This window comes from Myotis myotis, unplaced genomic scaffold (assembly GCF_014108235.1).
Source record: "Myotis myotis isolate mMyoMyo1 unplaced genomic scaffold, mMyoMyo1.p scaffold_m19_p_6, whole genome shotgun sequence".
Classification (NCBI taxonomy): Eukaryota; Metazoa; Chordata; class Mammalia; order Chiroptera; family Vespertilionidae; genus Myotis; species Myotis myotis.
Window position 1 is genome coordinate 77,979,919 of NW_023416368.1, and position 13,735 is coordinate 77,993,653.

At 56.2% G+C, this 13,735-nt stretch overlaps 1 protein-coding gene across 2 annotated transcripts; it reads right to left on the reverse strand.

Annotated features, from left to right (window-relative positions):
- Positions 1-48: 48 nt before the first annotated feature.
- Positions 49-7,822, reverse strand: TMEM259 (transmembrane protein 259). 2 transcript variants are annotated; one of them, XM_036313040.1, is made up of 11 exons: positions 7,416-7,822; positions 4,035-4,307; positions 3,478-3,577; positions 3,158-3,268; positions 2,316-2,438; positions 2,126-2,226; positions 1,987-2,044; positions 1,776-1,856; positions 1,532-1,664; positions 1,361-1,460; positions 49-1,273 (listed from the first exon to the last, which is right to left on the reverse strand). In XM_036313040.1, exons 1-11 carry the CDS (start codon positions 7,632-7,634, stop codon positions 719-721), a joined length of 1,854 nt encoding a protein of 617 aa, XP_036168933.1. In that variant the 5' UTR covers positions 7,635-7,822; the 3' UTR covers positions 49-718. The 2 variants fall into 2 exon arrangements, with proteins under 2 accessions (XP_036168933.1, XP_036168932.1); XM_036313039.1 differs by having other exon boundaries at positions 1,776-1,859; positions 7,416-7,634.
- Positions 7,823-13,735: the final 5,913 nt, after the last annotated feature.

Sequence of the window (13,735 nt, forward strand, 5' to 3'; positions counted from 1 at the left end):
CCTGCAGGAGCTAATCCCAGCACCTGGTGCATGCAGACACTGGCTGGGTGCTGTCAACAGACAGTTTATTCTATATACAAACACAATTTTGTACACTGCAATTAAATAGAATGGAATGAGCACTCTGCAGTCCTCACCGAGTGACATAGTTGGGCCGTTGGCTCTCTCCAGCAGGAGCAAGGCTGGACCCTAGCGCCTGGTTGCTGTTTTTGACAGTTGGCGCCCACACACTGTGTCCCTGTGCCAATACCCCAGCCCTGGCACGCATATATGGGGGCAGGGGCTGTGGAAAAGGCACTGCGCACAACAGAGCACCCGCTGAGTGGCCAGGACAGTGAGGGAGGCCCCTGCCAGTGTTCACCTGGCTCAGAGACTTGCTAGGCTCTCCCCCTAGATACAGCTTGCTCCAGACCTTACACCAACCCCTTCCAGAGCCTTCTATGGAGACCCCACCCCTTTTTTCTGCCCTAGCTCATCAGCCTGCCTTGATTTGCTGGCTGCGGGGACCCACCACAAATGCGGCAGGGACAGGCTGTGGGCAGGCCCCACACCCGGGAGAGAAGCCCACCCCTGGGCAAACCAGATGGACCCCAGCACAAGGCCAACTGGGCAATCCCAGAGACACCGGGGACAGCCTCCCTGATCCCCAAGGACCCCAGCCAGGTCACACCCAGCTGGCCTGGACAGCCAGGGACAGAGGCACTCAGCTGCCCAGGACTTAGGAGCCAATTTCTGAGGGTTCATCTGTCGGGGCTGGGGACTCAGGGATGGGCCCACTCGCTCCAGCAGCCAGAGGGCCTGTGTCAGGTGTTGGGGAGTCACTTGGGGGCACACTGTCCTGGGGGGCTTGGAGGCCCCGAGGGAATCCCCCACCCGGGCTCAGGGGGCTAGCTGCCCTCCGCTCCAGAAGGGAGGCGCTCAGGCCAGACAGGAAAGAGGCGTCTGTGATGATGGCAGCTGTCTCTGCCATCCAGCCCAGATCACTACTGGCCGCTGCAGCCACTGAGGCTGCTGCAGCTACCAGAGAGCTGGGTGCTTCAGCTACAGGCCTGGGAACACCACCAGCCCCCAGTGAGCCAGGGTCCAGAGCCGGGGGCTGGCTGGCAGGGTCAGGTGCAGCGGCCGGGGCGCCCCCATTGTTGTTGAGGTCATCTGGCAGCGCCGTGGGGGTACCAGGGCCCAGCGGTGGTGTCTGTAGCAACATCTCCTGGATGCGGATCTGCTGCAGGATGGCGGGCAGCTCATAGTGGTGGAAGAAGTAGATCATGGAATGCTGGAGGGAGGGTGGGCGTGGGTCAGGCCCAGCACAGGGCCAGACCTCCCACAGGCTGGACCTCGAGGAGTAGGCAGGGCCCCTCACCTGGATGAAGAGCCAGGAGGTGACTAGGGCCAGACTGCTGTACTGCCCATTGAAGCGGTAGTGGTAGGCATAGAAGGCGAAGTGGTACAGGTAGAAGAACCTGCAGGGGGCACAGTGAGGTGCCGCCAGTCCATATCCCACCCTGACCCCGCCTGGACCCGTGGCACTCACCGCAGCCAGTGCCTCTTGCTGGTGTTGGTGTGGCAGCAAATGGCATCATACTGGTCAGCCAGCCACACGATGAGGATGATGTAGAAGGCGGTGGTGGTGTCATTGAAGAACTCCGACATGATAGCCTCCATCCCTACAGGAGACCGTGGGTTGCGGTGGGCATGGTGGGAAGGCCAGGAACAGAGGGGAGGTGGGTGTAGGGGACTGGGTGAGAAGGCAGAATGGTGGGCAGAGAGGTCCTCACCCACGAGGGCCAGGATGACGGTCAGCAGGGGCGCTGCAGGGAAGGCGATGGCCATGTTCATCTCCAGCATCTGCAGCAGGTCCACTGCGGGCAGAGGGTGGTGGGCGGGCAGACCGGGTGAGGCGCCCCTTGGGGGGTGGGGTGGGCAGGGGGCCATGGGGGCCTGAGGCTGACCCCACCTTTCCTCCCGCCACCAGGCCAGGAGACTCACCAATGAAGACAAAGATCTGGTGATGGGAGTAGCGGAGCAGCATGGACACGCTCAGGGTCTGCAAAGGAAGGCGTGTAAGGCTAGGGAAGGGCCACCTGTCCCCACACCCTTGATGCAGGCCCAGTATCAAGACACTCACGAAGATGACCATGATGATGAAGGCAGCCAGATAGGATGCTCGGGCCATCCACATGCTCACAAATCGGTAGTGCTCGCCTGACACCACGTTCCGCAGGAAGCCTATACAGGGAGGCTGTGAGCACCACGGTCTGCCCTCCAGCCCCCAACACTGTACCCCACACCCTCCCCAGCCCTGGTCCCAATCGCACCCTTGTTCTCCTCGTTCTCAGCCAGACCCTTCACACTGGACATGAGGATGTCATCATAGCCCAGGAACTCGGCCAGCAGCAGGCGGCTGAAGCGGTCCCCGAAGCACTGGTCCCGTGTGGGGTCTGCGGGTGGCACACCAACAGGGGTAAAGCCCCCACTGGCCTGCATCGACCCACCCGGGCAATGCTGTGATTGTCAGGCCCTGGGGGATGGTCCCTAGACCTCGGTCTTTTTTAAAAAAAAAAAAATTCTTACTAGAGGCCCGGTGCATGAAACTCGTGCACTTGTGGGGGTCCCTCAGCCCGGCCTGTGCCCTCTCGCAGTCCGGGAGCCCTTGGGGGATGTCCAACTGTGGGGAGCGGGCCTAAACCCACAGTCGGACATCCTTAGTGCTGCTGCGGAGGCAGGAGAGGCTCCCATCACCGATGCTGTGCTCAGCAGCAGTGAGCCCAGCTCAGGGCTTCTGATTGAGTGGCACTCCCCCTGTGGGAGCACACTGTCTGCCCCCTGGTGGTCAGTGTGCGTCATAGCAACTGGTTGTTCCACCGTTTGGTCAATTTGCATATTAGCCTTTTATTATATAGGACTGATTTCAGAGAGGAAGGGAGAGGGAGAAAGATAGAAACATCAATGATGAGAATCACTGATCTGCTGCCTCTGCACGCCCCCCATTGGGGATCAAGCCTGAAACCCAGGCATGTATCCTGGTCAGGAATCAAACTGGGACCTCCTGGTTCATAGGTCAATGCTCTACTACTGAGCCACACTGGCTGGACCAGATCTCCATCTTTAAGTGCTTCTGGATCACTCCCTACCATGGCCCTCTCCCAGGGTGACTCACCCAGGGTGACTACCATGACCGGGATGCTGAGCCGCTGCCGCGTGGCCTGTGACAGGCGCAGGAAGCCGTACTCCAGCGAGTACTCCACAATGTACTCATCCTGTGGCCACACTGTGGGTGAGAATGGCCTGTCAGCCCACAGAGCCTCAACCAACCCCACCTCCCTCCTTCAGAGGAGGAGCCAGAGAGGGAGTGTGGCCAGGGCCCAGGAGCACCTCTATTGCCTCACATGCTGCTGACAGATAGGGAAATGGAAGCTCGGAGTGGCCATTCTCCATGTCCAGGAGTGTGACTCCCCCTGACATCTTGGCAACACATACCTTTTGAGGGTGTCTCAGGGAAGGGGAACTCCTGGCTATCATTCAGGGCCTCAGGGCCACCGGGCGGCTTGAACACCTTGGGCTCAATGTCCAACTCAAACTGTGGGTCACCAGGAGACAGGGTGTCAGTGGGCCCTTGTCTGGCAGAGAGGCCCCTCTCCTGCCACCTGGAAGGAGATGCACTCTGCCCCTGTCCACTGTAAGCCCCAGCCTCTACCAGAATATCCCCCACCTCTGGGGCGGAAGGGCCTCTGACCAGCATCTCATGAAAAGACCCAGCACCAAGAACTTAGCCATCTCCAGGTGAGTGTCTGTGCCCCAAAGTTGGGGATGGGGCCCCACACCCATCCCTGCGGGCAGCTGCGTCATCGGGATGACCAGGACTACTTGGGCTCTCAGCCCAAACTCTGCCGGGGCCTCCTTAGCATCCCCAGAATGAGGCCAGTCCCTTCCAGGTAACCGTCTGCTTCGCACCCACATCCCGTCCCAAGGCCACGAGGGCCGGGCCCTGCAAGGTCCAGAGCTTCCCCAACAGGGACGCCCTCCTGCACACTCACCTGGATGGAGTGGTTCCCAAACATCTCCATGGTCAGCTCCTCCTCCTCCTCCTCCAGCTCCAGGCCACCAGGCTCCGCAGCCAGGCCAGGGAAGCTGCTGCGACTACTGTCACAAAACTGCAGGAAGACTGGCGCGCGACTCGAGTTCTGCTGTACTTCTACGCGTAGGACGCCCTCTCGTGGCCACTTGTCGCGCACATGCTCCAGGCAGTTGATGGGAGATCGGGAGAAGACGATGTGGATATAGGCCAGGACGAAGAGCACGAACAGGGCCTGGGGGCAGGGGGCCCCACCGGAAAGTGAGGCCTGAGCTTTGTTGGGGAAGGAAGGGAACCCCGGGGCTCTGAGGTTCCCTAAGCTCCAAACCCACCCTGTCCTCTCCTGGCAGCATACGGTCTTAAGGGTGTCACTGGTCCAAGGTGCTGACCACCCCGCTCTATGTGAGCCAGGATGAGGCACATTCTTATGTGCGTGTGGAACCCTCACTCTCAGAGAGACTATCAACTAACTGCTCCCTGGAAGGCCCAGCCCAGGTGCCACCACCCCTGGGCCACCTGCTGGGCTCCACTGTCCCCAAGAGGCCTGCCTAGCTGCCTCACACTCTGCCTTGTCCTCAGAGTGCCCCTGACCTCACCAGCTAAAAACAGCCTTCTTTGCCCACTAAGCACTCTGCACCCCTCCCACGATGACAGGGCCAGCTCGCTCTGCCTCTTTGAGGTAGTTTCTCCATTAGTAAAATGGGGACGGCAGGGTCTCATCTGGGTGGTCCCACCCTCAGGGGGTGGCGCTAGGCCAGTGATGGCGAACCTATGACACACGTCAGAGGTGACACGCGAACTCATTTTTTTGTTTGATTTTTCTTTGTTAAATGGCATTTAAATATATAAAATAAATATCAAAAATATAAGTCTTTGTGTTACTATGGTTGCAAATATCAAAACATTTCTATTATGACACGGCACCAGAGTTAAGTTAGGGCTTTTCAAAATGCTGACACGCCGAGCTCAAAGGTTCGCCATCACTGCTGCTAGGGGATGCTGCTGCTCAGCACTCCAGTGATCAGGACAGCCCCCACAAAGAGCAAGTAGCCTGATATCAGAAGTGCCAAGGGGGGTCCCTCGGGCGGGGGGGCGGGGCCCTGCCCTAAGTCACCAACAGCAACTTCTGCCCGACTCAAAGTGCATCAAAAGGGCCCTCCATTTGGATCTACTGAGGAACACCCACCTCCCCAAGAACTCACCTCACTGTCTGACAATCTTGCTTCTCATGGGGCCCCAGTTGGATAAGTGTCACCTTCCCAGCCTAGAGGCCATGTCCAAGGCATTGCCCCCATGCATCCCACCCACTGCCCTACCCTTGGGGAAAGGGCGCAGCTGGTCCAATGTGGTGCCAGCCTTCCCAGGAACAGATGGATGTCGGGGAACTGGTGACCCCAGTGGCTATTCAGTCAGAGACCGGGGTGATCCCTCAGCTGGGCCAGCACAGCCTCCGACCACCCTCACCACACACAAGCTCCTACCAAATTACTACTCTCCAGGACCAGCTCTCTGTGTGGTCCAGACCACAGCTTGGAAAAGCCTGGGCCACAGAGACCAGAACACAAAGTCCTTCTCTGCCATCTGACAGGGACACTGATACTCAGGCGGCTGGTGAGTTGCCCTTGGCTACACAGCCACCAGAACCCCATCCTTATGGGGCCATGAGCCCCAAAGGGTAGTAACAACGCCAGCTGTAGACCACCTGGCCTCCCCTCAGGAGTCTGCTCTGCAAACTGGGCAAAGGCCAGGCCACTAAGGCACCAGCTCCTGGCCTGGCAGCAGTGGCTGTGACCTGAGGGTGGGGAGAGGCCCCACCTCTGAGCACACTACTGCCTGCCGGATCCGGCCATCCCAGTCTCCCCAGTTGCATGAGCTCCAAGATCTCTCTTGGGCCAATGTAAACTGTTTCCTTCACTTGCAGACAAAAGTACCACAGAAGGATGGAGAATAGAGCATCACTATGATATCAGCAGACAGACATTGTAGCACCTGGTTGTTCAGGTCTCAACAGATGCTGAAGACACGAACAGCTGAGGCCTCTGAGAGGTGAGGATGGGGCTGGGTGAGGCCGTGTGGGAGGCCAGAGGAGCCTCCTACAAGCCAGCCTGCACCCCAGCCTTTCTTTCCAACATGGTGTCTGGGGACGACCAAGCTGGTGATGGGAGTTGTTAAGTGCAGGGGGCGGGGCCTGGGACCCGTAGCTGTGGCAGGAAGCACTCAGTTCACCTGGAAGCCTCCATGCTCAGCTCTCAGCCCCACGCTCCAGGCCCTGGGGCCGGCCAGCAACCCAAGTGCCTCCACATCTAGCAACAGAACCCAAAGGTGGCTTGGCCATGTCCGCACCCGAGCCGCTCCCTGGCTGTACTCTGATGGGAAACTAAAGGCCTGCTTCTCCCTTTTCTCAGCTGGGTCAAGCAACAACTGGAACCACCCCTCCACTAAGGACCCAGAACCCTGGTGCCCAGTGAGCTCTGGGCCCCCCTGAGCGAGCCAGCCCCCTTCTTGGCTGTCAACGGCGGTCCTTCCTGAGCTGCACACATGGTTGAAACCTCTATGCCACCTGAGGGAGGATGGGGAGGAGGTTTGTGTGCAGCCTCTTGTTATGACAAGAGTAGTAGTGACTTTGTCACTAACCCTGGCGAGGTGACCTCAGCTAGGTCACATTCCCTGTAAGGCTAAGAGGGGGAAGGGGTGGGGTAGGGACTGGTGGAAGGTCCCAAGGAGGGGAAGAGCCCCGGAAAAGGGGATGCAGAAGGAAGAGAAGGAAGGGGGCGGGGGCGCATTTCTAGTGCAGGTGGGTGGTCCTGGGGTGTGTCCTAAGGGAGCAGGGTGTGTCTGGAATCTTTCCCAGTTTGAGGATGGGGACCTGGGCCAGGTCAGGCAAGAGAGGGGTGAGGGGTGAGGGGTGAGGGGTGAGGGGTGGGGGGTGAGGGGTGGGGGGTGGGGGGTGTCTTCCCGAGGTGAGGATCCCACGTGGCACAGCAGGGCTGGCAGGGAGTCCTAGGCAGATCGGAACAAGGCTCCGGGCCTCCGGGAATTGGGCCATCGGAGGAAGGGTGAGGCCGAGCATGGGTGCTGCCTGGAGAGGACTGGGAGCGCCTGGAGTCGGGATCAGGTACCACCCACAGGGTGAGACCTGGGTCTTTCCGAGGGTGAAGAGTCAGAAAAGGGGGCCAGGAGCTAGGGCGGCAGACAAAAGGGGAGGGTACCCAACGGACCGGACCCGGTCTAGACCTCCAAGTGAAAGGGGTGGGCTGTCCTGGGCGGGATCGGGGAAGCGGTTGCAAGTCTGGGGGGTGGATCCGGCCGCTGGTCAAGAGTCGGGGGTCGGGGCCACGGTCACCTTGAGCAACACGAAGAACTCGAAGAGACGGCGGAAGGCGGGCGGGAAGAGCCGCGAGTAGGCGACTGCCATCTTGAAGAAGAGCGCGTGGAAGAGCCGGTCGCGCACGTTGATGAGCGGGTTGGGGTTTAGGTTGGGGGTGCGGGGCCCGCGCGCGGGGGCAGGGCCGCCGCCGTTGGGCCCGGGCCCCGGGGCTCCGGGCGCCGCGTGCTCCGACATGCCGCCCGGCGTCGCACCCTAACGGCCCGCGGGTCCCCGAGGGCGCCTCTCGGCCGCCATCGGCCGTCCTCTCCGCCGCCGCGCTCCTCACGGCCCCAGGGCCGCCGCCGCCGCCGCCATCTTCCGCCTCCACGGCCCTGCTGACGCCAGCGAGTCGCAAGGCCGGAAAGAACAGCCCTTCCACGCCCGCGGGGAACGTAGGGATGCCGGCGCTCGGCCCGCGGCGGCCCCGCCCTCTCGCCCGGCCGCGCCGGGGGGCGGGGCTGCGTCTGCCCGGTCTTTTACATACTGCCCCCACAATACCCCGCGGCTTCTGGGACATGCTTGGACGGTAAAACTAGTCAATATATGAGGGTTTTACGTGATCAAAGACACCTTAAATAAACGCAACGGTAGGAGGTGTTCGTTGATGTGGCGCTGTGGAAAGCCAGGTCAAATGGAAGCGTAAACTATGTCGCTGTAACTGTGAAGTAATTTCATTGGTCACCTTTAAATTCGCTGTGGGGCCAACAGTTACTGCTTTTTGTGCAAATCGTCCCGATTCCCTGTCACGCTTTGTCTCTTGGGTTTGGCCTAGGAGGGCCTCTCTGACGTAATGCGGCGTCGTGGCGCCCCGCCTCTTCCCCACATCGCACCACTTAGCGCCAGGGCGGCCTTTCGTTCGGAACCAGCCCGGAACCAGCCGTCAGCGCCTGCTGGCGACGGGCCCTTACTTTACTGAGCGAGACACCAGCGTGAGGGAAGAGTGCTTTGTCGAGCCATGTTTTTTGTCTTGACGCCTGCCTTTATTTCTCCCAGTGGGTTTTTCCCACCCCTCCCAACTGTCTCCCTGTTCTATGCAGCTCGCATGGCCAAGGCGTTGAGTAATACAACCCAACATTCATTGAATGCCTACTGTATGCCAGGCGCTTCCACTCCCTAAGATTCTAGGCAGAGGCTGGCTGCATGGGAGCGCAGAAGGCAGGAGCAGGAGACAGGAGGCATGGGGGCCAGGACCCTGAGCAGCGGCCCTGAGAAGGAGAAGGACAATGGACACCTGGTCTGGGGCGAACGGGTTTAGGGAAATGAGCAACACAAGAGGCAGGGTCCCTGCTCTCACAGAACTTGGGGACCAGCCTGGAGACAGGCAAACAGACAAGGGGTGTCTGGTCTGGTTCCTGATGTCGAGCGCGCAGCGTGAGGGGTGCAGATGGGGCCTCTGAGAAAGGCCAGGACACGGGAGGTTGTGCGGGTGGCTGTTCTGAATTGAGTCGTGTGGTAAGGGAGGGAGGTGACTTCAGCTGTCACCCAGAGGTTGAGGAAAACCGTCCAGACCTACCTGTCGGGTTTCATAGTCCTAGGAGCCCAACAGCCTGAGTGGGCAGACACACCCATACCTGTGCTACCACAACCAGGAGGCAAAAGTCATTCTCTTCCTGCGCTCCTCGTGGTGCCTGCATTCGGTAGATGCCCAAAAATGCACACTTTTTTTTTTTTTTTTAAATATATTTTATTGATTTTTTACAGAGAGGAAGGGAGAGGGATAGAGAGTTAGAAACATTGATGAGAGAGAAACATTGATCAGCTGCCTCCTGCACATCTCCCACTGGGGATGTGCCCACAACCCAGGTACATGCCCTTGACCGGAATCGAACCTGGGACCTTTCAGTCCACAGACCGACGCTCTATCCAGTGAGCCAAACCGGTTTCTGCCCAAAAATGCACACTTTTGAAATTATTATGGATCACCCCCCCAACCTCAGATCACTTCTTAGTTGCAAAGGGGAAAAAATAATGTTTTCCAATGGAGAGGCGAGGCCGACTTTATCCCCTTGACCTGGGGAGCATTCCCAGCCGCACTGTGGCAGGCGCTGTGGGTCTCTGATATGCCCAGCAAGGCCCAATGCGCATGGGCTCCTGGGCAGGGAAATTTAGCCAGTGTGGCCAAGAAGCAGACTTTTAAACTTAGTTTATCTTTGTTAATATAATAATATACGTTGAAATAGCCCCACGTGCCGGTGGCTGCTGTATCCAGCAGTGCAGTCAAGAGCTTAATCCCACTTAATAGATAACACAAGACCCACGATGCCAGTGCAACTTCACCACGAGTGAAAACTGTGGCCAGCCCCTGGACACACACACACACACACACACACACACACACACACACACACACGGAGTCAAGGGTCCCAGGTTCGATTCCGGTCAAGGGCATGTACCTTAGTTGCAGGCACATCCCCAGTAGGGAGTGTGCAGGAGGCGGCTGATCGATGTTTCTCTCTCATCGATGTTTCTAGCTCTCTAGCCCTCTCCCTTCCTCTCTGTAAAAAATCAATAAAAATATGTTAAAAAAAAAAAAAAAAAAGAAAAGAACAAGTAGGGAAAGACAGTTCTAAACCTACACCACAAGAGAGAGAGGGGATTGAATGTCTTGCTATCCTTCCCGGGACAGCAGGGAAGTTAGAAGCCTGGCTGGATTTCCGAGGATGCTGTGGGGTTGTGTGTAGATGGGGGACATGGGGGTGTAGCTGGTTTGGGGCAGGTTGAGAGTTACATTGGGACTTGTGAGGGGGCGGGCACTGAGCAGATGACCCTCCAGCAGGGACTGGAAGGAGGACAGTGCAGGAACCAGGTAGAGAATGTCAGGCAGAGGGCATAGCTGAAGCAAAGGCCCTGAGGCAGAGCAAGGAGAAGGCCTAGCAGACACCTTTGTGGAGGGGTCAATGGGGACCTGTGGCAGATTGTGAGCAAGAGAGGCTCCTGACCCAAGTTAACAGGCTGAGATTGTTACTTTTGTTGTTTTTGCTGCATCTTGCTTGTTTTATTTTTATTTTTTTTAAATATATTTTATTGATTCTCCAGAGAGGAAGGGAGAGAGATAGAGAGTTAGAAACATCAATGAGAGAGAAACATCGATCAGCTGCCTCCCGCACACTCCCCACTGGGTATGTGCCCGCAACCAAGGCACATGCCCTTGACCGGAATCGAACCCGAGACCCCCGAGTCCACAGGCCGACGTTCTATCCACTGAGCCAAACCGGTCAGGCAATGCTTGTTTTGTCTGAAGTGTCCAGGAGCAAATAATGCCTTTTTGCAGAGAGCAAGGGAAGCGCCTGAAGCCCTCCAGGAGGCGCCCAAAGCCTCTGCTGAAGGGCCCAGTCCTGGGTCCCACCCTGACCCTTTGGGGTCCAACTCAGAGCCCAGACACTGCAGGGAGAGGATTGCCATAGAGGTGGCTGCCTCTGCTCCTGCAGCCCCCCTGTGCCCAGACACCAAGACCCCTGGGCTCACACCTGGCTGGTGTGGCTCAGTGGTTGAGAGTCAAACTATGAACCAGGAGGTCACTGTTCAGTTCCCAGTCAGGGCATATGCCCAAGTTGCAAGCTCGATCCCCAGTGTGGGGCATGCAGGAGAAAGCCAATAAATGATTTTCTCTCATCATTGATGTTTCTATCTCTCTCCCACTCCCTTCCTCTCTGAAATCAATACAAATATATTTTTAAAAAAACATCTCTGGGCCCTAACCGGTTTGGCTCAGTGGATAGGGCATCGGCCTGCGGACTCAAGAGTCCAGGCTCGATTCCAGTCAAGGGCCATGTACCTTGGTTGCGGGCACATCCCCAGTAGGGAGTGTGCGGGAGGCAGCTGATTGATGTTTCTCTCTCAACGATGTTTCTAACTCTCTATCCCTCTCTCTTCCTCTCTGTAAAAAATCAATAAAATATATATTTTTAAAAATCTCTGGGCTCAGACCCCTGCCCAGCACCCAAAGCCCCTGCAACCACTGGTCCTCCGGCCCCTGCAGACTCCCCAGAGGTCAGCCTGGTTGGATCAGTGAGTGCTGTGGGTTCAAGGGCACAGGGTAGTTGCAGAAGCTCAAGACCTCCCTGCCAGTTTCCCTAGCTGAGGCCAAAATCCCTAAGATTTTGACATGTGTAACTCAACAGCCTTTATCTCAGGGTTTACACACATGGGTCCACAGATGTCAGTCCTACGGGCAGTAGGTACTTTACAGACAGGAGAGGGAGGCACAGAAAGGTGGAGCATAATTGTAGAAGGCCACACAGCCAGGTGGGCAGTCATAATTTGAACCCAGGCTCCAAAGCAGGGACACTGAAGTCAGAGAACTAACTACACAGAATCATACTAGTATAATTCTACTAGAGGCCTGGGTTTTTTGTTTTGTTTTGTTTTTTTACTTGTTGAAGAGACCTCATTATGGCCGATCCATTCTGTCTAACTGGGGGCACTGGGTGACATGACAGCTCAGAAGCAGAGAAGCTGGAGATTAGCCCCCCTTCCTGGGGGGGCCCTAGAAGGCTCTGGGGGGCACACGCTAGTCATCCATAGGCCCCCGCGGGGGTGGGGGGCAGAGGGACCTGACATCCAGGCTGGGGCTCACCCCCCACCCCAGGCCTGGCTGTGGGAAGGAGGTGGAGCCCGAGGGGTGAGCACAGGTGAGGACAGAAAGGCCGGCTGGGGGCAGGGGCACTACTTTTGATGAATGAACAAATTACTGAATAAGTGAATTAATTTATTCTGTTATTTATTAATTTATTGGTTTATCTGTACACCAGGTCTACAAATTCGTGCACCAGTGGGGTCCCTCGGCCTGGCCTGCAGGATCGGGCCAAAACCAGCTCTCCTCCGACATCCCCCGAGGGGTCCCGGATTGCAAGAAGGTGCAGGCCAGGCTGAGGGACCCCACCGGTGCATGATCGGGGCTGGGGAGGAACTCGGGAGGTTGACCAGCTGGGGAGGGACCATGGGAGGGCTCCAGGGCATGTCCGGCCCTCTGGCTCAGTCCTGATCAGGCCGGACCCCAGCAGCAAGCTAACCTACTGGTAAGAGCATCTGCCCCCTGGTGGTCCGTACACATCATAGTGAGCAGTTGAGCGGACTTAGCATATCATTAGCATATTACACTTTGATTGGTTAAATGGACAACCAGACAACTGGACACTTAGCATATTAGGCTTTTATTATATAGGATCAGTCTGAGTTCCTTGGGCAGAGGTCCTGTAATTACAAGCACACCTCATTTTATTGCATTTCACGTCCTTGTGCTTCACAGGTGTTGCAGTTTTTACAAATGGAAAGCAAGACCCTCCATCAACAGAAAGGTTATTACCTGCTTTATTTCAATACTCACTTTATTAAGATGGTCTGGATCCGACCCCCCATTCTTCAAGGTATAGAAATATAAATAGTCTAGGCCAGTGATGGTGAACCTATGACACACGTGTGTCAGAGGTGACACGCGAGCTCATTTTTTTGGTTGATTTTTCTTTGTTAAATGGCATTTAAATATATAAAATAAATATCAAAAATATAAATCTTTGTTTTACTATGGTTGCAATTATCAAAACATTTCTATATGCACCAGAGTTAAGTTAGGGTTTTTCAAAATGCTGGCACACTGAGCTCAAAAGGTTCGCTCTGGAACCCCAGGATTTCAAAGTCTGGGAGGTCTGAGTCTGGATTTCTAGGGTTCTGGGAGACTCAGGAGCCTAGACCAGGGGTTGGCAAACGTAGCTGTAAAAGGCCAGAGAGTCAATATTTCAACTCTGCAGTCCAGAGACCACCCAGTTCTGCAATAACGGTTAATGCTGAAGGTGAACAGTCAATAAGCCAACTAGCTGGGCACCAATGAAACTTTGGATACCGAAATTTGTTTATTTTAGTTAGTTAGTTTTGGTTTTCTTTTTTTGTATTTTTGGGGGGTGGGGCACTGAAATTTAAAAAGTTTGTGATTTCCAAGCTTTGTGTAATAGTATTTTGTAAAAAATTATTTTCACCCAGCTGGTGTGGTTCAGTGGTTGAGCATTGACCTATAAACCAGAAAGTCACGGTTTGATTCCCAGAGCATATGCCCAGGTTTCGGGCTCACTTCCCAGTGGTGAGTGTGCAGGAGGCAGCCGATTGATGATTCTCTCTCATCATTGATGTTTCTATCTCTTCCTCTCTTAAATTAATAAAAATATACTTAAAAAAATTCTTTCAACGCCCTGACGGGCTTGGCTCAGTGGATAGAGCGCCGGCCTGCGGACTGAAAAGTCCCAGGTTCAATTCCGGTCAAAGGCATGTACCTTCGTTGCAGGCACATCCCCAGTAGGGGGCGT